General features: G+C 44.8%; 1 protein-coding gene across 4 annotated transcripts in view; it reads right to left on the bottom strand.

Moving 5' to 3' along the window:
* Positions 1-14,673: 14,673 nt before the first annotated feature.
* ZNF229 (zinc finger protein 229) overlaps positions 14,674-25,450 on the bottom strand; it is a 26,742-nt gene continuing 15,965 nt past the window's right edge. For 2 of the 4 annotated variants that reach the window (XM_090259519.1, XM_090259520.1), the window contains exons 2-5: positions 22,463-22,577; positions 22,202-22,260; positions 18,669-18,795; positions 14,674-16,970 (exon numbers count right to left, since the gene is read on the bottom strand). In XM_090259519.1, the coding sequence (XP_090115645.1) occupies positions 14,770-16,970; positions 18,669-18,795; positions 22,202-22,260; positions 22,463-22,496 (2,421 nt within the window). In that variant the 5' untranslated portion in view covers positions 22,497-22,577 and the 3' untranslated portion in view covers positions 14,674-14,769. Of the gene's footprint in view, positions 16,971-18,668; positions 18,796-22,201; positions 22,261-22,462; positions 22,578-25,450 lie in introns of those variants that run through there. The other 2 variants (XM_090259521.1, XM_090259522.1) reach the window with 2 other exon arrangements.

Below are 25,450 nucleotides of genomic sequence, written 5' to 3'. Positions count from 1 at the left end.
CCCTCTTCCAGAGGTCAGGGCTGGGGAAGCAAAGGAGGCTGAGAGACTGGAAATGTGTTTCCCTTCTGCATGAATCACAGAGGACATCTCCATACACTACCCCGGAGTCACACACACTTCCCACTCCCACTTGTAAAAAGAGAAAGGGCAGGGAGGGGGGTGCAGAGAGCACAGAAGGAAGCCAAGAATAGCCAGGATTCCTCCCAGGATTAGGAAAAAAAAGGCCAGTAGTTCTGCAGGTAGAAGTCTGGTCCCTTCCTGGGCTCATACAAACTTTTAGGTAACTGGACATTCCTTAAGAAATTATATTAATTTTTTAAAAGATTTTATTTACTTTTAGAGAGAGGGGAAGGGAGAGACGGAGAGAAATATCAATGTTTGGTTGCCTCTCACGCGCCCCCAACGGGGAACCTGGCTCGAAACCCAGGCCTGTGCCCTGACTGGGAATCGAACTTGTGACCCTTTGGTTCTCAGGCCAGCATTCAAGCCACTGAGCCACACCAGCCAGGGCTGTAATATATTAATTTATTAAAATAAACTCATCTTTACCACTTATTTTAAACCTTTTATTTGTAACTACCTCATTTAACTCTCCCAACAACTCTATTAGGCAAGTACTATTATTACCCTCATTTTACAGAAAACAAAGCAAGGCACAGACGGCTTGTTACTTGCCCGATCTCACAACCCCAGGAGGTGACAGAGCAAGTTGTCTGGTCAGTCCAAGAGTAAGGGACAGGGAGCAGAGGATATAGGAGACCCTCAACCCGCCGGCCAGCGGGACCCAAGCCCAGCCTCTGCGGCTGGCTGCAGACGCTCCTCCTTCGAAGACCAAGCACGCGTCTCAGCTGGCCCCACGCAAGCGAAGAAGCGTTGCTGTCTCCCGTCTGACACAACTTCCTTATGAGGATGAACGCCAACACCTCACTTCCCAGGAGCGGAAGTTCACCTTCTACAAAGAGCTCTTAGACTACACTTCCCAGAACCCTCAGGAAGAACTGGCAACGTCATGGCCTCCCTAGGGCGGAAGCTCGGCTACTCCCCTTAGAGATTGCATTGTATTTCACAGGAGTCCCAAGTAGAGCACTAACTTCTTAACCCTGTCCTCTTTGAGTGAAAATCCTTCCAAAAGCACAGGGTTCTAATCAGTACGCATTTTCTCCAGCAAGTGTCTCCATGCATGTGAATCCACAGTTTGCAGAATCCTCTTCAGGTAGTGCTTCTCCAAGCCTTTCCCTTTTTCTTTTAGGTTACTAGGTTCAATCTGAATCAATTCTCTCCTGCTGATGGAGCTCAGCCTTTATGTTCCTTTTCCTCGTTTTGTTCTTCCATATGTGACAAAACAAATATGAACGTCTAAAATTCCTTTTGTAGAGAAGAACAAAGCTTGAAAAGTGAAAGGAAACTGAGACATATGATATAAAAGGGAAGATATGTGTGGGTTAAAAATGCAGACAGTGAAACGGGGCATCAATTCTACTTTGACTGGATTTTTTACTTTATCCTGTTAAGTGTTGGATGCATCTACAACTCCGAGAGTGTTTTATGGCATTAACTATTCATTCGAACACACTAGAACCCCCAAGAAAGCAATGCAGGCTTTATTAAGATATAAAGCAGAAGCAGCAAAAACTTTCGGCTCTACCTTGATGTGAACTGCTCATTATAAAATGCTGATCTTGAAGCGAATGAAAGGAGTTGCGTGCATTGACTGGAGAAGACATTAGCTGTAATATGAAGAGGTAAATACGTAAATTTTTGAAATATCTTTTTGTTCAAGTTCAAGCAACATGTAACCTACTTTCATCCTTTTTTTCCACTTTTAAAATTGTTCTATTACAGTTGTCCCACCACCCTCCCATTGCTCTCCCCTGCTCTGCCCAACTCCCTCCTTTCCCACAATCAATCCCCACCCCCTCGTCCATGTCCATGGATCATTTATACTAGTTCCTTGACTAGATCCTTCCCCTTCTTTCCCCCTTTCTCCCCCTCCCCCCTGCCCTCTGGTCACTGTCAGTCTGTTCCTTGTTTCCATGCCTCTGGTTCTATTTTGCTTGTTTGTTTGTTTTGTTAATTAGTTTCCTGTATTAGGTGAGATCATATGGTGTTTGTCTTTTGCTGCCTGGCTTATTTCATTTAGCATAATATTCTCCAGTTCCATCCATGCTGTAGCGAAGGGTAGGAGTTCCTTCTTTCTTTCTCCATTGTATAAATGTACCACACTTGTTTGACCCACTCATCCACTGATGGGCACTTAGGTTGTTTCCAGCACTCAGCTATTGTAAATAATGCTGCTATAACCATAATGGTGCATAGATTCTTTTGAATTGGTGTTTCAGGATTATTTGAGTATAATCTCAGCAGTGGAATCACTGGATCAAAAGGCAGTTCCATTTTTAGTTTTTTGAGGTAATTCCATACTGTTTTCCACAGTGGCTGCACCAGTCTGCATTCCCACCAGCAGTGCAGTAGGGTTCCCGTTTCTCCGCATCCTCACCAGCACTTGTTGTTTGTTGATTCTGACCAGTGTGAGGTGGTATCTCATTGTGGTTTTAATTTGGATCTCTCTGATGGCTAGTGATGTTGCACATTCTTTCATATGCCTATGGGCCCTCTGTATATCCTCCTTGGAGAAGTGTCTGTTCAGGTCCTTTTCCTACTTTTTAACTGGATTGTCTGTCTTCTTGGTGTTGAGTTGTATAAGTTCTTCATATATTTTGGAGATCAAACCCTTGTCTGAGGTATCATTTGCAAATATGTTTTCCAATACGGTTGGTTCCCTTTTCATCTTGCTGATGTTTTCTTTTGCTGATCAGAAACTTTTTAGTTTGATGTAGTCTGAATTGTTTATTCTTTCCTTTATATCCCTTTCCCTGGGAGATATATCAGCAAAAATAATGCTGCATGGGATCATCCTACTCTTGATATTACAAATACAATAAAGTGTCTTAGGAATATGAAAACCAGTGAGACCATGATTTTTCTGCCAGGTGAATTGGTGAGGGTTGGACTCAAATCCAGAAAATTCAACAACAACAAAAAATGCAGAAAGGTTCTACTCTATTTTCTTCTGGACAGAAATGAACATTCTTACACTACTATATGATGAAAAATTTCAAACACCTAGAAGTACAAGAGAGTGAAATACACTATCTCCTCATTTCCCATTCCCCAAATTCAACAGTATCAACATTTGACACATTTTCCTGATCTGTCAATTTTATCTTCCCTTTTGTTACTGTAATATTTTAAAGCAGAACCATGGCATTGAATTATTTTCCCCTAAATATTTCCATTTTCTGGTATAAACCCCACTACAACTATCACATTAAAAAATTGATGGTAATTTCTTAGTGTTACTTCTTACCTGAAAAAAATAACTTGAAATTTTACAGTCATCTCAAAAATGCCTGTTTGTTGCATTCGATTGTTGTCCCTTGAGTCTCTCAATCTGGATAAGTATCCCTTTTCATCCATTTCTAATTTATGACCTTGACCTATTGAAGAAACAAGGTCAGTTTTTAAGAAAGATATCCTACATTTTGGTTTGCTGTCATTTAACACTTCCTACAATTTCCCCTGTAGTTCTGGTAAACTATTGTACAATTTAGACTTAAAAGTGTAGGGAACAAGGAAGCTGGTGACTCTCAAACCAGTAGGAAATCATTAACAGCTAATACCAACTGTAACTGAATTAACAATAAAATAAAGAAAGAACATAAGTATACAAGTAAGGAAATGACATTCCACAGCTCGTCATGGATGTCTCTGAGAACAAAGGGAGGAAGATATTCATCATCAAACACAGAGAGATATAGCTAGACAACTCAACAAACAAGTTATGGAATCTCCAAGGGAGAGATAGAGACAGACCTATCACCCCTAGACAATCGTGCTAGATTGTAAACTCTGGAGCTCTAAGTTAATGAAGAAACGGGGGGCAGGGGTGGGCTACTCACATTAGGGGTAAAACCAGTTTGCTTTTTCTGCTTCGGTGTGCCTGCCTCTTGTTGTGCACCCAATTCTGCAGAATTGTGAATAAACACCTCGCTTTGCTGCTGAAGTCCTGTGTCCCGGTGTCTTATTGTGAGCATTTCTCACAAAAAGAAGATTAGGTTAAGGATTATCTTCTTTGGTCAGAATACTTCATAGGTAGGTTATTTTGGCCTTGTTCAAGAGCACCAACTTTCACAGTATATCCTGTATTGTAAGTTCCACACTTATTGACATTTTCCCACGCTGGATTGACTTCTCATTTTTAAATTTTGTCACTGAGCTATTTTAAAACAACTCCTTGACATTGTCATTTCCTTCCAAATACTATATCACATAAAAATAACAATATTTTATTGTATAACCACTAAATCATTACCATATGAAACAAGATTAACAGTTCTTGGTATCATCTAATCTGTATCCCATTTTGAATTTCTGTTTATTGAAAAAAATATGACTTTTAAATAAAGCTGCTTTATTCCAATCAATAACCAAATAGATAAATTCATTGTATTTGATTATCTCTCCTGATTGGTTCTCAGCGTTTTGGCTAAGATCAAGTGATTCTCTCACCCAAAGCTCATTTATTCTAGAACTATATCCTTCCACCACCACTGTCACTTTTCATGTCCTTGAACTGCTGGAGAAATCAGGATATCAAATCACACGTCCAAACCCTGCTTTTGTCTAATGGCGTCCTCGGACTTTCCCTCAATATTCAAATGTCCTGTAAAGTAGAATTTTGTTTTAAAGGCTGAGTTAGATACAAGCTCATTTTGGAGGGCAAGAATACTTCATAGAAGGGACTGGAAATATTTGAACGAGAAACCATAGTCTTTCAACGAAAGCCAATGTAAATGCTGGCCAAGTTTCCCTCTCAAGAGAAAAAAAAAATAACGGCTTAAAACAAGGAAACCATTATCACAAACCAGACTATGTGATCCCCTATATGACAGATCCTATCTCCATGAAAGGAAAAAGAATATTTGGTGATCTCAGTTTCACATATATTAGGATAAGATAAAAGCAAAGACTTTTCAGATGAAAAGAATTTTTAAACACAGTGGGAGACCATAAACATCTACTCCAGTGTTCATGTAATAAGTAATTTGAAGCCATCTCTTGATGAAATAAATGGAACATCTCAAAGCACAAGAGAATTTATTTTTTATTTTTAAAAAGACTTTATTTTTTAGAGAGAGGGGAAAAGAGGGAGAAAAATATCAATGCGGGAGAAAAACATCGATTGTACTCTGCATTTGTAGGGCTTCTCTCCAGTGTGAACTCTGTGGTGGACAAGAGGATTGGAGCTCTGATCAAAGCCTTTCCCGCACCCTTCCCGTTTACAGGGCTTTCCCCCTGCACGGATTCCCTGACGAATACAAAGAAGTGACCTGAACACGAACGCCTGCCTCACACATCACATTTGTAGGACATCTCCCTTGTGTGCACTCGATGATGGTTGCGGAGAGAGGAGCTGCGCCTGAAGCCCTTGCCACATCCCAGGCCTTCACAGGGTTTGCCCCCGGAGGGGCCTTCCTGCTCTCTGGGGAGGCGAGGGCTCTGCCTGGAGCCCTCGGGCAGTCACTCTCTCCCCCGAGCGGGTTTTGTGGTGAACAATAAGATTCGAGTTCTGACTGACGTCCTTTTCCCTTCGGTCACACTCATGGCATTTCTCTGCGATGTGAGCACCGGGATGAATGCGACGACCTGCATCAGCTCGGAAGCCCATTGCGTCGGTACTGCGCCGACCGCATTCTGTGGTCAGCCTGCTCGTGCCAATCTCCGTCTCCACGCAGAGACGCAGAGCCCAGACCATTATCCCCAAAACCTGAGCCGACGCCCTCTGCGCCCACTTAGCTGCAGAGTCACGTCCCCAGACGGACACCAAGCCCCGACCCAGCGATGCACAGCCAAGCCCGAAATCTGCAGACGCACTACCTGAGTCGATCCCTTCCAAACTCGGGGCTGCCCCCGAAACGGAGTCCAACTCTCCCCTTGCCATCCCAGGAAAGCCGAGCCCGAGCCCCTCACCACCCCGCCCCGCCGAGGCGGCCCTATCAGCGTTCACAGTCCCCGCTTCCAACTCCTCCTACTCCAGTCAACAGGGCCAGCTTACAGCCCCACATCCTCCACGCACAAACCCGGGACCGCCTCTGAACGGGAGCGCTGCCCTTAGCCGCTTGACCTCCAGGCGGCTCTCAGCGCGCGCCCGGGATCAAGGCGCCTGGGCAGCGAAGCCTGTGAACTACAATCCCCAGAAGCCCCTGCGCGGCAGCTCCGAACAACACTGCCCGCGCGTCAGCCGGGCTCTCTATTCACTTACCTAAAATAATAACAATAGCAATAGCGATAAAATAGTAAAATGTTACCTATTAAAACGAATCACTCTCCACCTGTGATAAAAAGCCGTGGGAATACTCAATATCTTACCACCTGGAAATGAGCACTTAGTATTTTTGTGAAAACCCTTTTAGGTTCTTATTCTGTAGACCAACTCAACTTTTAAGTTAAAATTTACTTAAATACTTCACTGACGGTTTGGGTTTTTTTTTGAAGGGGACTCTGGAAACTCTTTCACACTTGAAAACTGACTTTTAGCCCAGCAATGTTTCCCCTTCTCCGGAGAAGCAGAAAGAATTAACAGGCAGTGCCTTCTGTCTTGAATCAGGGAACAGCGTGAGTCTATGGAAGACTCATAAAAGACACTTCAACACATCACGAAAACTCGGGAAGTTTTCACATTCTCTTTGAGAAGTTTCCCTTGTTAGGACTTAACACCTTTTCGCATTTTAAGATTGCTATCAAAGAAAACATCTCTTTTTTTGGTGACTCAATGTGTTAAGAAAATAGAGTATTTCGTTAGAGACCCACAATTCTGGCCTGGAGGAAAGCGCCAAAAAACAGATGAGGACAATCACGCCCTCTCTCACCTTCCTCCCGTACTTTTCACCTTCCAAAATACTATATAACTTACATACTTTGCTTATTGTCTACCTTCTCCCATGGTAAAAGTCAGTGCACGAGGTGAGTCTCCTCCCATTGGTCAAGGTGGCTGGCAGGGGGAGGTTCTTCACTGAGCAGAAAGACAGAAATATGAATGGATAGGGCCCCAGGTGGCCAAAAGCTGGAAAGATAATTGGATTGCGGGGAGGTGGGGGGCAGGAGGGAGAGAAAACGAAAAAAAAAAGCCATCTCCTCCCAATCCCTGTAGGAACTGTAGGCTTGAGTAGAAGGGGCGGGGGTGGTCTTTGAGATGGGAGTCCACCTTTCTCCCAGGTTTGTGCAGCACCTGAATAAACCCTTCCTTTCGCACCAGCACCTAACTCATGAATTTGGCTTTTTGTGGGGACGGGCAGCCACACCATTCGGTAACAGTAGTAAAATTTAAACTCCATGAAGAAAGAATTTTTGTCTATTGTATTCATTGTTATACTGTATTTACATTCTGAGCACCTACTATGTGCTATGCACCATTCTAAGCATTAGGGATATAATATATAGCAGTGAACAAAACAGAGAAAAAATTGTTGAATGTTTAGGATTTTTCTTTTTTATCCTCACCTGAGTACATACTCATTTATTTTAGAGAGAGGGGAAGGGAGGGAGAGAGGGAGACAAACATTGATCGGTTGCCTCTCAAACACACCAGGACTGGGGATCAAACCTGTAACCGTGGCATGTGTTCTGACCAGGAGTCAAACCTACCTTTCGGTTTATAGGAAGACCCTCCAACCAACTGAGCTACACCGGCCAGGGTGAATATTTAGGTTTTCTTGTCGCTGCTCTTACGAATGGTATCTCTTCCCATTTGTTTCCTCATTCTTGCTGGTACAAGAATGTTATTGATAATTATTTTGTACAGACCAACTTACTAAACTCCCATGTTGTTCTCCATTGTATTTCCACTGCACAGCACTGCCCTATAGCAGCTCGATTCATATTGCCAGTTACTATGTAATCTGTAGTGTCCCTCAGACGCAGCCCAATTAGCTACTCTTTGGAATCCCTAGCACTTTTGTGGGGAGAAAATTTATTTACCTCTGTTGTCACATCAGTGCCATCATCATCTCAGACCATTGTGTGCTTTCGCCAATCCAGACACTCTAGAATCAATGTAGAGCCTAGTGGTCTTCTAGACTTAGGTTTCTAGAAAACTAGTCCCACAGAGTCCCTCATGATTGACAGCATCTAGGAAAATATGTTGAAGTTGTCTTCCAGACACCTTGTTAGGTACAAGTTCTTTGTGAAGCCATTTGACTGCTATCATGTCCTCGCTTTTGGCAGATAATAAACCTGACATGCACCGGCTGGATGGAATCCTGAGGTACTTCCCTCATCTGCCAGCCCACAATGCCACGATCCCAACAGACCTCAGTTGCCTTTTGTAATACCTCTGGGTCAACCCTGAGGGCTGTATACTTGTGAGCACTGGAATGGTTTTTTAGACAGAAGAGGAATCCTTTCCGTTCCAGCCAAGATGAAGACGTAGGTGGACATGCTTCACCTCGTTGGACAACCATTAAGAATTATAACTACCTCAAAACAAAGAAATCCACCAGAACTGCCAGAAAATTGAACTGAAGCCTGACAACCAAAGATTTAAAGGGGAAGTGTTCATCCAGATGAGTAGAAGGGGTGGAGCTGGGGAGGTGGAGTGGCGAAGCAGAGGCTGCGAGTGATCAGCTGAATGAGCAGTCCCACATTATAAAAGCTGGGAGGGACACATGAGGAGCAATCCAAGCCCCAGGCCAGACCATGCAGCTCACAGTTCCAGCACCAGGAAAATAAAGGCTCATTCATTCTAGCTGTGAAAACCAGTGGGGGTTGGGGCAGTAGAAGAAACTGCCAGTCCCTCAGGAGAGTTCTTTTAGAGGGCTCCCATGGTCCTAGAACCTGTGCAAGTCCACCCAGTCTGGGAATCATCACCAGGACAACAGCTAGAGGGGCATCAGTAGCATATGGGAAACGGATAAAGTGACTGGAAACAGGGCAAGTGCCAAGCAAACAGCATCGTTCCCTCTCTGACCTGTCTCCCACATACAGCCCCACAAAGCGGTCAACTGGGTCGCCCTGCACTGATGAACATTTAAGGCTCCACCCCTTATAATGTAACCAGTGGGACAGCTCTACCCAAGACACAGAGGCAAACACAGGAGGCTGTCAAGTTGAGTCAGGGAAGTATGGCCCAAATGAAAGAACAGATCAAAGATCCAGAAAAAGAACTAAATGAAAAGGAGATAGCCAACCTGTCAGATGCAGAGTTCAAAATACTGGTAATAAGGATGCTCAGAAAAATAATTAAGACCACAAAATAAAGGAAGAAGAGAAGGTTATATATAAAGTGAAATTAAAAAAAAAATATATATATATATACACAGGGGACCAACAGTGAGGGGGAGAAAGCTGGATCCATACCAACAATTTGGAACATAAAGAAGTAAACATTCAATCAGAACAAAATGAAGAAACAAGAATTCAGGAAAATAAGGAGAGTTTAAGAAGACTCTGGGACATCTCCAAAAGTGCCAACTTCCAAATCATAGGGGTGCCAGAAGAAGAGGAAGAAAGAGCAAGAGGTTGAAAACTTATTTGAAAAAATAATGAAGAAAAACTTCCCTAATTAGGTGAAGGAAATAGACATACAAGTCCAGGAAGCACAGGGAGTCCCAAACAAGCTAAGTCCAAAGAGGACCACACCAAGAAACATCATAATTAAAATGCCAAAGGTCCAAGATAAAGAGAGAATCTTAAAAGCAGCAAGAGAAAAGCAGAGTTACCTACAAAGGGGCTCCTATAAGATTATTAGCTGATTTCTCAAAAGAAACTTTGCAGGCAAGAAGGGACTGGCAAGAAGTATTCGAAGTGATGAAAAGCAAGGACCTACAACCAAGATTACTCTACCCAGCAATGCTATCATTTAGAATGGAAGGGGAGATAAAGTGCATCCCAGAGAAGGTAAAGCTGAAGGAGTTCATCAACATCAAGCCATTATTATATAAAATGTTAAAGGGACTTAAATTTAAAAAAGGAAAAAGATCCAAACTATGAACATTAAAATGACAACAAACTCACAACTATTAACAACTGAATCTAAAAAACAAAAATAAAAACAAACTAAGCAAACAACTAGAACAGGAATAGAATCACAGGTACGGGGATCATTTGGAGGGTTATCAGCTGGGAGAGGGAAAGGGAGTAAAGGGGGAAAAGGTGCAGGGATTAAGAAGCATAATTGGTAGGAACAAAATAGAGACAGGGAAATTAAGAACAGTACAGGAAAGGGTGAAGCCAAAGAACTTACACGCACAAGCCATGGACATGAACTAAGGGGGGGGGGGGTTGTTGGAGGGGAGGAGGGTACCGGGCGGAGGGGGGGAAGGGGGAAAAATTGGAACAACTGTAATAGCATAATCAATAAAATATACTTAAAAAAAAAAAAAAAAAGAAGGGGTTGGTAGGGGTCCACAGGTGAAGCACAAGAGATATTCAGGACAGGAAAACTACACATGATACTATCATGACAGACACATGCCATTATGCATTTGTCAAAACTCATAGAATTCACAACACAAATAGTGAATTTTAACTTAAACTGTGGAATTTAGTTAACAACAATGTATTAAAATTAGTTCATTAATTAGAACGAATGTTTCATACTAATACAAGATATTAAGAAATAAAATGTCCAAGGAAGGGAGAGGTACTAAAGAAATTTCTGTACTATCTGCCCAATTTTTCTATAAACCTAAAACTGTCCTAAAAGATAATATTCAATCTTTTCATTTCAGACTAATAAAAAAGGTTAATATAAAAAGGTGTCTTTTTATCTGCTAGATTCTTTTCCACTGCACAACTAAAAATTCCAAGTTACAAATGTGTGTATACAATGGAAAGCAAGTCTCCTTCCCCATCTCAAGCCCCCAAGTCTACTTTGTATATTTCTGAGTACACAGAGACACAGGTCTCTGGACATGTGTTTACTCCTCTGCACAAATGAGACAGTAATAAATTGTGCATCTTTATTCTTTTTAAGTTAACAATCAATCAAGGAGTTTTGAACCATGTCCTGGGCCCCCAAGAGTCTTTTGATCTGCCTGAGTTACCGCTCAGGAGTTGGAGCTGGGAGTGTTGGGAGGAAGTCTCACTTCTTCATCCCCTCCTCTCCTAGCCACTGCCCAAGGCACGTAGTGATTCTGGGGTTCACGAGGTAGTGTCGTCAGTCCGTTCACCACTTCACACCTAGTAACTTCTGGAGAACAGGGTCTGTGCAGTGATCAGTCACAACTGCAGCACGAATGGCTGACCCTGCCCAACGTGTCACACCGCGATTAGTTCAGCCTCACAGTTAAGACCCTAGACTACTCTGGGTCAGTGGGTGTCACCCTAAGGAGAACCTTCCCATTTACTGAACCTCCACCTGCACCTTAGGTATCTTAAGTCTCTGACTCTGCCTTATAAAATGGCCACTCACCAACCTGTCGGTAGGGCACACCCTTACTGTCACTATGGCCTTTACCTTCCATACCAGACTCATCTCCCTACCAAGCCATTCCAGGCAGAGCCTACTTGCTCAACATCTATCCTTGTGTATCAGCTGTCATTTGATTTCTGTCTCTGCCCCACAGAAGGTGCATTTGCAACTCTCCAAATCCCCTTACACTTGAATTAACCTTTCTGCCATGTCACGCTCCGAGGACAGAGAGTAACATCCCACCTTATTACTGCGGGCCTGCATGATAAGCACTGCACTTCCACACCCAACGGGACCGTTCCATAGCAGCTGTAGTGCCCCCCCCCCCAACTGTCTTGTGTCCCTGCTGCTGACATCCTAGCAGCTGACTGGCACCTGGGTAAGCTTTAGGCACCCAGTGGGACCTCAAGGACAGCCTCTAGCAGAATAATGAGCACAAATGCACAGAGACTGACTGCTGGGTCTACCATTCTATCTTTATTACTCTCCCACGTGGTAAGGAGGGGTGGTGGTTTGAAGATACATTCACAATCCTTTGACGCTCCTCATTGCAAGAGATAGAGCTATTTCCCCTACACACGATGATGCCTGCTTCTGAGACTGGGTTATAAAGGGCACTGTGGTTCTCTGCTTGCTCTCCCCTCTCTGATTACTTGCTCTGGGGGACATCAGCTGCCACCTCATGAAGGCCCCCAGGTAGCCCTGCGGAGAAGCCCATGCAGTGAGGAAACGGGATCTTTGTCAAGAGCCACCGAGGAACTGAGGCCTCCTGCTCAAAGCTAGATGATGCCCAAAGCCACCTCGGAAGCAGGTCCTCTAAGCCCTGGTCAGGCACTTAGATGCCTGAGGTCAGAGCCAACATCTGACAGCCACCTCCAGAACATGGGGGAGATACTGCCCAGACAGACGATTCTAAGAATCTTCTGTCCACCTTTGGAAACCCACTTAAGCTTTTCAACCACAAACCTTGAAGGTTTGGTGTCTATATTTGTTGTCTTGGCTATAAAATTGACCCATCACGAGAAGGCTTGGCTCCTGCTGCTATTCCATAAAATCTTTCTGCTTTTTTCAAGCCCCCATTTGCAAGCTGACCATTTCCTGCTATCAACACTTGGCTTCTGTTCTCCAGGTAGGTTCTGTAACTATTTACCTATAAAGTGCCCCTTCCTCCCCTCCCTGATATGGCTCTGATTGCTACTCCTTGTCTCGCAGTCGCACGCAGCAGAGAGGGCTCAGCCAAGGCCATGCCCCATGACTCCCAAGTCCCCGGATGAAGCTGTCAGACTGGAAGAAGCACGTCACAGTACTGCCCGCTATGAAGCCAGAATGTAGAATGGAAATACCAGAGCTCCTCTCAATCATCCAGGCCATCTCCCTCCTAACAGCCAGCAAAAATGATGCCGCCTCTGAAAGGATCTAACTCACTTCACAGCTCAGCTGTATACCCTATATTTGGTGCTGCGTGCTAAGCGAGCAGCAGAACAAGCAAAAAAAACTTTTAAAAATTATAGAAGTTATAGCACAGGTATTTGATCATAAGAGTTCTACCAGACTAATTTTTTAAAAATAGCCTTACTGTTGTTATAAGATTGAAACATATTCTTTAAGAAAATTCATAAAGTATATGAATGTATTACACACCTCATATTGCATTTGCTAGAGATAAGCAGTCATGATTCTGACCTTTCACACATCTTTTTCTTTCCCTCTCTGAACATATAAAAACATATTAACAAAATGAGATCAAACTATAACTGTTATTCCACAAACTTCTTGGATCACTGAATAGTCCAGGCCAACCTTCACTATAGATATACCTGAATATTTTTAGTGGTTTTTCCCTTACCACTCTTGGAATATTAATTTTTCTTTTCTTTTTTTTTTTGCTATGGTAAAAAAATGCTACAAAGCTCAGTCATGTGCATACAACTTTTCTCACATGTGCAACTATTTTCCAAGTAAAAATTATTACACTGCTGCTTCAAAGATTACACAAATTGAATTCGAAACACTGACAAATTCTTTGGGAAAAAAGAAAAACCACTATCTATTTTTACTCTCACGGTTAAGTGCAGAAGAGTGTGTGCCTCCACAGATCCCCACTGGTGGTGGCTTTGGTGAATCTGTTTTAGCCTGTTCTGTTGACAAGTAAAAAATGGCATTTCTGATATTTTAAAATGTTCGAATATTTGTGTTACATGCTCAAAAAAACCTACCATGAAATGAAGTGGGGTAAAAATATTATATTTATGATAGCCAAAAAAAAAAAAAAAATTCCTGGAACTATACTAAAGAATATTCAGAACCTATTCTTAACTATCTCTAAAAAATATTATTGAGAAGGTCATTCAAAATACTTTAGTAAGTAAAAACAAATAGCATTTTCAAAATGGAAAAAAAAGTCAACGTTTCAAAGATGCAAGTTCTTTCCAAATTAATTTATAAATTCAATGCAATGCCAATGAAAAGCCCAACTGGATTTTTTATTAAAACTTGAGAAAATAAAATATTCTTGCAGTCTAGCAGAATCTCTTTACAAGCAGCTTCTAAGGGATAAAACACAATCACAAAAGCACAAAGGCCTGACAGAGATCCATTCCCCAGACCTGCCCAAAGAACTTTCCCTGTAACTGTTCCTGGCCTTTTCAAACCAACCTGGCTCAACAAATGCGATCATCTTTGAAATTTTATAAAAACTAAAAGGTGCATACACAATGTAGGTTTTATTAAAGAGACAATTTTTTCCCCACATTTGTAGGAATTTTTCCTCCACAAGGAATCCACGTCTGTAATCTGTTCCTTCTTTTTAAAAATTTTATTATTATTTTTATCCTCACCCTAGGCCATTTGTTTCATTGCTTTTGGAGGGGGAGGAAGGGAGAGAGAGAAACAGCAATTGGTTGTGTCCCGTATGCACTCCGCGGGTGACTGAACCAGCATCCTGGGTACGCATGAGCCCTAATGGTGAATTAAACCCGTAACCTTTCAGCATCTGACGAAGTGCCAACCATGTTCCTTTGATCCCCTCCCACTGCCCCTATCATTGACAAAGCCTCCCTGTAGACCACCTCTGAAAGTGACCATGTTTACTGAAGCTACTGCCATGTTACTTCTTTAAGGACTATGCTGTTGTATAACGCTCTAGAAGACTAAATTTCTGATTGAAGTGCTTTCCCTATTTACCGATCTCCTGGATGTCGCCATGGGGACGAGCTGCTGCCTATGACAATGCCAGCCTCCACGGTGGCCCTCCGTACACAGCACGCTCGTCAACCTCACTGCCAGACGGAGATCAAGTTCTAAGGCTTCTCACTTCGGTGCACTCTCTGATGATTTCGCAGACCCGAGCTGTAGCTGAAGCCCTTCCCACACACGGCACACTTATAGGGCTTCTCCCCAGTGTGGACCCTCTGATGGACATGAAGATAGGAGCTCCGACCAAAGCCCTTTCCACACGCCTCACATTTATAGGGTCTCTCACCACTGTGGACCCTCTGATGACCTTGAAGATGTGAGCTCTGACTATAGCCCTTCCCACACACGTCACAGCAATATGGCTTCTCTCTCGTGTGCACTTTCTTGTGACTGAGGAGACCCGAGCAGTATCTGAAGCCCTTTCCACACTCGTAGCACGTGTAGGGTTTCTCTCCCGTGTGCAGCCTCCGGTGGGTGCGCAGGTTGCAGCTGTAGCTGAAGCCCTTGCCGCACTGATCGCACGTATAGGGCTTCTCGCCCGTGTGGACTTGCTGGTGCTTGTAAAGGCTGGAGGCGCACCTGAAGCCCTTGCCGCACGCCTCGCACGTATACGGTTTCTCGCCTGTGTGGACTCTCTGGTGAATGAGGAGCCCTGCGCTGTAACTGAAGCCTTTGCCACACTCAGCGCATTTGTAGGGTTTCTCCCCCGTGTGGACCCTCTGATGGATGAGCAGGTCGAAGCTGTAAATGAAGCCCTTGCCGCACGCGGCACACACGTAGGGCCTCTCGCCCGTGTGGACCCTCTGGTGCCTGTGAAGGTCTGAGTTCCGCCGGAAGGCCTTCCCACACTCCACACACGGAAAGGGCCTCTCTCCCGTGTGGATCCTCTGGTGCACGTGCAGGTCTGAGCTGCAGCTGAAGCCCTTCCCGCACTCGCATTTGTAGGGCTTCTCTCCCGTGTGCCGCCTCTCGTGCCGGAGGAGACACGAGCGATAGCGGAATCTCTTGCCGCACGCGTCACACGCATAGTGGCGCTGCCCCGTGTGAGCTCTCTGGGGAGCCTGAAGGTAGGAGCTGTGACGGAAGCCTCTGTCACACGCGTCACACGGGAAGGGCGTCACTCCCGTGTGCCTCCTCTGAGGGCTGCTGAGCCCCTCCCTGCCGCCGCGGGGTGTCTCTCCCGGGTGGACGTGCTGACGCCGCAGCGCAGACTGGCCACGGGGCCCTTTGCCACCCCTGCCGCACGCGTGGGGCTGCTCCCCGGTGTGCCGCCTCGCGTGGGCCTGAAGCGCCGGGCTGTGGCTGAGGCCCTTCCCGCGCTCGCGGCCTTTATGCGGTTCCTCTCCAGCACGGACTCTCTGGTGGACGAGCAGGTCGGAGCTTCGCCCAAAGGCCTTCCCGCACTCCTCGCGTTTGCGGGGCTTCTCTCCCGTGTGCGCCCCCTGATGGATCAGGAGGACCGACTTGTACCTGAACCCCTTCCCGCACACGTCGCACCCGTAGGGCATCGCTCCCGCGGGGAGCCCGGGGTGGCCGTGAAGGCCCGTGTTCTGCCCGAAGCCCCTACCGCACTCCTTGCTTTGACAGGATGGCTCTCCTGAGGGAACTCCCTGACGTCTCTCAAGAGAGGCAGCCCGCTTCCCGTCCTGACCAAACTCGTGATTCGTACAGGGTTTCTCTTTCAAAGGGACTCTTGGAAAAGCAGGATGGTTTGACTCGTCGCGGAAGCTATTTCCGTATTCATTACTTATCCAGCCATTCTCTCTGGGGTTGGGGAGGTGAAGTACTGACTTTTTATTGTAGTCTTTTCCACATTTATTGCAAGTACATGGTTTCTCTCTTTCGGCTAATCTGTGGTCGCTATGACAACTTGACTTACGGCTGAAGCCATAGCCATCCCACTCACATTTACATATTATATCTTCCATTTTGCGGTTTTTACACCTTTCTAGAACATTCCATAGCTCGTTCACAAAGACTGTCATCCAAGATTCTTGAGTGGAGATTGGTCTCACAGCTTTCGAAGTGGCAAGCTCTTGATTTTCCAAATTGATGGGCCCATCGCCTTGAAGGATATTCACCAATTTTTCAATCTGTGAACCTTGAGTAGATGCTCCTTCCCATCCCTGCCACAGGGAAGCATCATCTGAGCACGGGACACCTTTCCTTTGAAGACTGACTCTATGTTCACGACTCCCAGTTAATTCGCCAGCTGCCTGTGCCCAGATCTTCCAGTAGGAGAGCTCTCCGCATAAAAGGAGCTGTAATTCTCTTTCTTGAATATACTCCATTTCATTCTTGTCTCCTATGGGGTTAAAAACAATTCAGGAATGAGAACAAGTATAAGACTGTCCCAGAAAGATCAGGCCCAATAATGAAATGGCCTTGAGAAAAATTTAGTTTTATGTACCATAAGTATCAAGGCACTTATTTTTATGTCTGAAAAAAGCAAGAGGCTCCTATAAGTAAGTTTTGAAGAGAAATCTTTTAATTTTATTTCTTTTTAGAGGTGGGTGGATGGAGGGAAAGAGAGAGGCAGAGAGGGAGAGAAACATCAATGTGAAAAAGAAACATCGCTTGGTTGCCTCTCGCACACCCCAGGCCATGTGCCCTGACTGGGAATTGAACCAGCAACCTTTTGGTACACAGGCCAGCACTCAATCCACTGAGCCACACCAGCCAGGGCTGAAGCTAAATCTTAACATAATTCTGTTAGTAACAAACTTAGTTTAATCATATTGTTGCCAAGTAAAAAAGAAATTCTGAAAAAATTTTAACAGAGAAAATTCTCTTCTCCACTTAATAATGCTGTTGTTGCTAATAAATATAATAACAGTATCTAACACCACTAGAACACCTCCTAGATGCCAACGATGTACCTATATTACCTTCTTTAACCCTCAGAATAGCATTGAGGCAGAAACCACTGTTATCTTCATTTTACACATGAGGAAACCAAGGTACAGAGAGGTAAGTACCCCAGTTAAGTGACCCGCCATGCTGGGAGGAAGTGCTCAGCTGGGGTTCAAACACAGAAGACTGGTTTTACAGCTGTGCTTAGCGCTCTCACCACACGGCCTCCCATGTGACTCTGGAAATGTGTGAGCTGAACTTGGGAAGGGACTAAAGTGCATCCACTGTGTCTCCTGTGAGCACACAGAACAGGAATGCAGATGACACTGATAAGGCACCAAGACAGAAAAACATCAACTTAGCCCCATTACTGCTGGTGAGCCATTAGGTTCATATTTATGACACATTTCCATACGCTTTAAAGCATTTGTCCAGGTTTTCTGATATTCTTCGTCAGCTATTTTTATCTTTGAGGGCTGAGGTAACATGAATCTGTTTCCATCAAGGGGCTTGCAGGATACCAGAGTTAAGTGAGAAAGCCATCAGAAGACTCTCAATATTCTGGAACAGTCTCCCTGCCACTGCCTGGCTGTTTCTGTCAGGGGGAGGAAAGTCCGTATGTCATTCTCTGAAAAGCATCAAGGAACCATGAGAAGGTAGGGACTGAGTAGCAGAAATGAGGCTGCAGAACAATCACCTACAATGGTACTAGCAGTGTCCCCAAGCAAGGTCAAGGGTGCGGAATGGGCCTGTGTAAGAAGCTCACATGCCTCCAGGCCCCATGGTTCTCACCTGGATGCGATTCTCTCAGAGTTCCTCTCTCTGTCACCCAAGGCTCTCTGTCTTGTTCCAAATGGGGTACCTTATTAAATTTATAAGGCTGCACTGAAAAGGCAAGAAAATGCAAGGCTTACGCTCATTTCTGAGGTGCAAAAAAATAATCTGAAAATGTTGCCCTTATCCCATGACCTCCAGGCCTTTGAAGGACAGACAGGAAAAGATTTGGGACTGGTCAACTGAAACTCCTTCGTAATAGCTACATAAAAAAAATAGATTTAACCTATGTACAAAGACCAAAAAAGAACATACTCTCTGGGGAAAAAGAATACTTCAATAAGCTAAGTTTCAATTAACCAGAGGTTCTCCTCACCCAGGGAGACCAGGTTCCAGAAGTTCTCCAGCATCACGTCCCGGTACAGCTGCCTCTGGACAGCGTCCAGCAGCCCCAGCTCCTCCTCCGTGAAGACCACAGCCACGTCCTTGAAGGTCAATGGCTCCTACAATGTGAAGCACCATTAAGAAGAACACTCACTCGATGAAGTTTGCTGTAACTTACTTGGCATCACTAACACAAGTAGACAAGAAAGAAAGAACGTGCTCAGTTTGCTAGTCAAATCAAGTATGATCACTGTTCAGTGCTAACAATTTTGATTCTGACCAAATGCACTTCCATGGTCATCCAAAGAGTAAACAGGAGCCTCCTCTGCTCAGCACTTCTGCAGACAATGTCCTAGAACTGGAATGGCTGAATCACAGAGTCTGCATCTTTTACAATTTGACTTTACCTCGTAGACTACCAGCTTTTCCTTCAGAGACTGTGACAACTTATGGTTCCAACAGCACCTACTTTTAGCATGCCCATATCTGCGTGCACCCCCAAATCAGGCCAAATCCTGCTCTTTACTGCCATGGTCCCCTTCCTTATCCACAGACACTTTTTAAAAAATCCTCACTCAAGGAAACATTTATTGATTTGAGAAAGAGAAGGGAAAAGGGAGAGAGGGAGGGAGAGGGACAGAAGGAGAGAGAGAGAGAGATCAGTTTGCCTCCTGTATGCACCTTAAACAGGGATCAGACCTGCAACCTAGGTAAGTGCCCTGCCTGGGAATCAAACCTGTACACTTTTGGTGTATGGGACGACACTCCAACCAACCAGCCAGGGTCACAGACACTTTCCATGTTAGCACTTGACAGAAGCAGCCAATGTGCTGATGCAACCATCTCCCTAACAAGATGAGACCTCTGAAGCAGCAGTTCAAACTATAGTTTCAAATCACGCTGTGTTAGCCTCAGCAACGAATCATGGCCCAGGTTTTCATGGGAACTGCTCCAGTCCAGTGAGAAAAAAATGGCAGTTATATATTCTGCAATATAGTGATCAACAACATTCATTTACACTGTGTCTTCCTTCCTTCCTTTACACTGTGTCTTCCTTCCTTTCTTCACACTATGTCTTCCTTCCTTCCTTCCTTTTTTGTGACTTGCTTTCTTGGGAGGGCAACAACTGTATGAGGTCCTTCACAGTTATACCTTATCTGCAGCTTGTTCCTGGGAAATCCGTGACAGATATTACAAGGTAAGAGTGAATTGTGATTCCACAGGTATTTCACTTTTTAAAAAAAACTCATGGACACTCAGGACTCAGTACACAGTCACATTCGCAGCTAAGACTTATTATGGTTAAAAAAAATCCTGCCCTGGCTGGTATGACTCAGTGGTTTGAGTGCCAGCCTGCGAACCAAAGGGTCACCAATTCGATTTCCAGTCAGTGCACATGTCTGGGTTGTGGACCCGGTCCCCAGTTGGGAGCGTATGAGAGGCAACCACACATTGAGGTTTCTCTTCCTCTTTCTCATTCCCTTCACTTCTCACTAAAAATAAATAAATAAAACCTTTAAAAAAATTCATTAGAGGGGAAAGGTGCATGGTGACGTCTGGAGGAAGCCATGTGCAACCAGGTGTGTTGCTGTAATAAATTTTAGACATGAGTTAAACTACACACTGAGCCCCTTGGGTCCTGGCAAATCTCCGAACAAGAATGTAGTCTTGGGGACTCCTGAACCAGGAGGTGACATAAGTTGGTCAAGGTCACACAGCTGGTAAGACAGCTATAATTTGATCAGTCTTGTTCCAGAGCCACTATACTCCAACAGCTGTCCCATAACAGCCAAGAAGTGTGTTACAAAAGGACCAGAAAACGAGAAGATATAATCTAGATACAGTCACCTACTTAAATGCATAATAACATTTCAGTCAACAACAGACCACATATACGAAGGAGTTTTACCATGTGGCCTAGGTGTGCAGTAGGCTAGGCCATCTAGATGTGTGTTAATACACTGTATGATGTTTGTATGACAAAATCACCTGACGACGCATTTCTTATGATGTACCCCCATTGCTAGGTGGCACGTGACTATAATATTAACACCTTATATTTATAGCAAACTTACTATAAATAGGTTCTAGACTAAGGATTTTCATATGACTTATTTAATCCTCACAGAAAGTGAGAACTTTCTAGAGTGTTGGAAATGTTTTATTACCTATTATCTTTAGACCCACAAGGTAAGTTACTATTGCTACCCCTGTTTCACAGCTGAGAAAAATGGGGACTCAGCAAAGTGAGTATCACTTGTTGATGAACATACATCTAATAAAAGCAGCGTTAGGACTGAACCGGGACAGCCTAACGCGCAGTAGCCACTCGGCCACACTGCCGGCCAGACGAGATCAGAAGGACCACAGGCCAGAGGAACCCGCGTCTCCACTCTGCAGAATGAGGGCCACCAACAGAGCACATGTCCCAGCAAAGTCCCCAGTCTATCCCCCGACTAGAAGCAGTGTGACAGGGAGAAAGCCTGGGGCAGAGGCAGTCCTGGGACAGAGGCAGTTGGCCAGCAAGTAAACAAACGTGGACTGGTCGCCCACTCCCACATCCTTATGTCCAGCTCTGGCCTCGCACCACAGCCTGCCATAGCTGACTGCTGCAGACCACAAAGAGCGCACTGCGTCCTTCCCCGCAGGGTCCTCTCCCAATCTCCAGGGGGGCAGGCAGTACCATCGGCCCTAAAATCACCTTTGATTCTTCCCGTGTCCTCATTTTTCAAATCTAAGTCATAGTAAAGTCTGCCAATTATTTTTCCAAAACATACTTCAAATCTATCCACCGCTCCCATCTCGCTGGTCCGACTCATCCCTTTTCTTCGATGACTGCAGATACTTTCAGTTCCTCCTGACTCTGTCTTCCAAGTACTTGAGAGCAATCGTCTCGCTTTGAACTTGACTACCTGTGTCCCCCTTCTAGAATGTCAGCCCCACAAGGACAGGGATGTTGTCTGTTTTGTCCTCTGATAGTAAGACAATGCAGAGATGTACCAGCGACTCAGTGGACCAGAGCAGAGAATGCAGGAACAGTCAGATCGTGAGAAAGATGAAATCAGTGGATACCTGTCTTTCTCTCTCTCTTCACATACATAATATACATAACTATTTTAGATACACACACACATATAAATACACAGACAAATATAAAGTGATAACGATGGTATTTCGACTTGCAAATGATTAATAAATGGCACTGTCCTAACTGGTACCCATCTTGAAGAAAATGAAGTTAATTGCCAACTACATGCCATTTACAAAAACAAATTATAATCATATTAAGAGATTTTAAAATTTTAAAGTAAATATTAAAATACAACACTTCGGTGTCTTTCTGACTAAGATTAGGATGGGTAAGGCCTTTTGAAACTAGCTACTTTGTGAAGAAATGCAATGGAGAGTGGAATATATTCACCCAATACATTATTTTCCTCTTTTCCCTTTTGCCAGGGCGGGGAGATAAGGTTCACCCTGATGCCTACAGTGGTATTTCCAGGGAGAAGAGAAAACTCAACCCACCTGAAACTTGGTCTTATCCTCCCCATGTTGGGAAAGGGCTGAGGCTTGAGAATACTGAGCTGGAGGAAGAGAAAGAAGCCGTGAGATGGGGGGGCGGGTTGGAGGTGGGGGGCGCTGCCTGTGCCCTAGATACCTACCTGGACCTCAGGAATGTCTGCCCCCTCACACACAGCATTTTTGCAAGTCCTCATCCACCTAACTTCTCTCTCCTCACACGACTTAGATACCCGCCCCCATCCCTCACCCTTCACTGACTCTCACCTCTTTCTTCACATCTTAAAGTCAAAATCTTCATGGTCTCCACACACACGTGGGACGTGTGCCCTGTGAAGGAAAACCGGAGCGTGAAAGCTTTAATAACGCAACACTGTGGGGGCTGCAAAAATAAAAAATAAAAAAAGTCACACGCCTGTCCAAAAGGATTCTAAAAATCATGATACAGGTTAGCAAATGTTTCCTAAATCCAAATTTATAACTTTTTTGACCCAGCCCTCTTTCAGAAGTCTGGTGATCCGTATGGACTCCTACTCATAATAATGTTTCAAATGCATAAAGTAAAACACACAGAGCCCTGGCCAGGTAGCTCAGTTGGTTAGAGTGTCGTCCCAATACACGAAGGTTGAGGGTTTGATCCCCAGTCGGGGCACATACAAGACTCATTAATGAGTGCATAACTAAATGGAACAACAAATCGATGTTTCTCTCCCCCTCTCCCTCCCACTGTCTCTCCTCTCTCTGCGTGTCTCTCCCCCCAACATTCCTCTCTATCTCTAAAAAATCAATGTATCAAAAAGGATGATTTTAAAAGCTAATTACACTGAAATACAATCTTCAAAACTATTAAAACACCAAGTATATGCTTCTTTATTAACACGTTAAGTAGCAAGAATGAAATAACTACCATAATTTCAAAAAAATGAGTGTAAACTATATTTGGAAAAACCTACACAAACTATGATATAAAAATACCTGTGCTTTTACTTGAATAACGAAGTCAAAGGTTCTGCCAATACTACTGTGGTTTGTTATGTACAATCGTAGCGGAAGGGATGCCTCTTTACAGTTCAAGGAGTGTCAGTGTTTCCCCCACTCCAGTCCGGGGACCTGCTGCATTATGCCACTGAGCTCAAGCTCTCCTTCTCTAAATGACGCCTTCTCCAGCCACCACCAGATGGAGTTAACCACTCCGGGACGCAGCAACACTTGGTCTGCATGGCCAGTGCACCCCGTCACAGAGCCTGCATGCCCTGTTAAAACCGAGTCAAGGAAATGGAGTCTTCTTTCTTTATCTTCTGCACCTTGCGCTGCTCTGGCACCCTGGACCCACTTAGCAAACGCTACCAGCAGGATGCGATGCACAGGGACGAACAGAACTCTTGGCACCAGCCTGCAGCTGGTCGGCAGGAAGTGCAAACACGCTGACCGTGAGCTCCCTCGGGCCTTGCCTGTTCTCCCTTGAGATCCAAGCCACAGGGCAAGTGTGGGCAAACGGATGCACACACTTGATGTCCACTCAGGAGCCCAAGTCTCCACCTTTCCTCTGACCCTCTGTCCCAGGCCTCTGCACAGCCCACTCTGACAGGACCTCTCTGTGTGACACTGCTTGGGGACTGCCCTGCACTAGGATGGTTCTCTGAAGCAAGTGCGGGGCAACCGGGCAACATGCTAACCTCCTAACTGGAGGACAAAGGGGAAGTGCAGAGTAGGGGCCAGATAAGTAACGAGCCCGCCACACCAGTGCCACTGAAGCTCAGCTCCTTGGGACCCTCCCGGACGGTGCCTTGGGAACTTCAGAGGGCTTACAAGTCACCATGAGGGGTTGGTAGAACAGACTGCTGGACCCCCTTCCGAAGAATCTGACTCACTAGCTCGGCAGCGAAGCTGAAGAGCCTGTATTTCTAACATGTTTTCAGGGGCTGCTGATATGGCTGCTCCAGGGACCATGCTTTAAGTAGCATGTGCTAAGATACTCTCGCTTCCTCTGAGTGGCTGGTTTTAGGGTTTCCAGGAGCTTCTAATTTGTATAAAATTTCTGGGTGGATCCTCCTCATATCCCTGACCTCTAAGGGTTAGGACTGCCTCAAGATTTAGTGTATGAAGTTCTCTCTAAACTCGTTCATTCTCTTGGTAAACACAGCCACCCTCACGGCTTGTCAAGCACCACTTTGACATCTCCACTTGGGTGTCTAAAAGGCATCTCAAACTTAACATGCCCCCAAACTAACTCCACATGTGCCTCTTTCTTTTCAAATGAGAAGAACAGATATTTTGGGGTAATTCTTGATTTCTCTCTTTCTCATATACCACATCAGCCAACACCTTCAAATTATAGCCAGAATCAGACCAATTCTTCCTGCTGCTACTGTCCCCACCACCATCACCTCCTGCCAGAATTACTGCAATAGTCTCCTTCCTGGTCTCTCTGCTTCTCTGACTGTCCCCTTAAGAGTCTACATCCTACCCAGCAGCCATGGCGATCTTTTTAAAATATAAATAAAGTCATGTCACTCCTCTGCCCAAAACCCTCACCAGAATCCTTTCAATGAGCAAAAAACCTTACACTATGTGGCCTCCCAATACCCAGTTTCCTACTTGTCCTTCCTCTTTCTCATTCTGCTCAGCCCCTCTGACCTCCTTGCTGTTCTGCAAACACCCCGAGTCATGCACCTACCTCAGGGCCTTCACTGGTGTCCCTACACAAGCACCATCTTTTCAGTGAAATCATCCCTGATCACTCTACTTAAAAGTGCAATTCCCTCTGCCAGCGCTCCCAAAGCCCCTTCCCCACTTCTTTCCTCCGTGAAACTGATCATCTAATCTACCACCCGTTTTTCTTCTTCACTGTCTTTCTGCACCCAGTAGAACATGAGCTCCACGAGCATTGGGAGTTTATCCTGCTCCTGTAATAGCACAGATGCCCAATAAATATTTAAACAGGAGAATGGGACTAACCTGGACTCATCCTGCTAATACCTGGGTCCTGGGCCTTTTGATACCAGCGACAGGGCAGAATGGATTTTGTTCCTCAGGTCATTCACTTAGTAAATTACATGCTAAGGACCATGAAACACAATGGTGATCAGGGCAGAGAAGGACTCTGCGTTCAAGCAGCTGACAATCTAGCTGGGAAGACAGCAGACATTGACTGAAATTCTACTGTCAGGTGCTTAGAATATAAAGAAAGATACAGTCGCTGACCATGGGGAGCTCATTCTGGGGAGCTACAGCGGATGGCGGAAATAACCGGCG

Source organism: Furipterus horrens, unplaced genomic scaffold (genome assembly GCF_987537825.1).
Source record: "Furipterus horrens unplaced genomic scaffold, mFurHor1.1.pri manual_scaffold_13, whole genome shotgun sequence".
NCBI classification, from domain to species: Eukaryota; Metazoa; Chordata; class Mammalia; order Chiroptera; family Furipteridae; genus Furipterus; species Furipterus horrens.
This window is presented reverse-complemented; position numbering and strand designations above follow the sequence as displayed.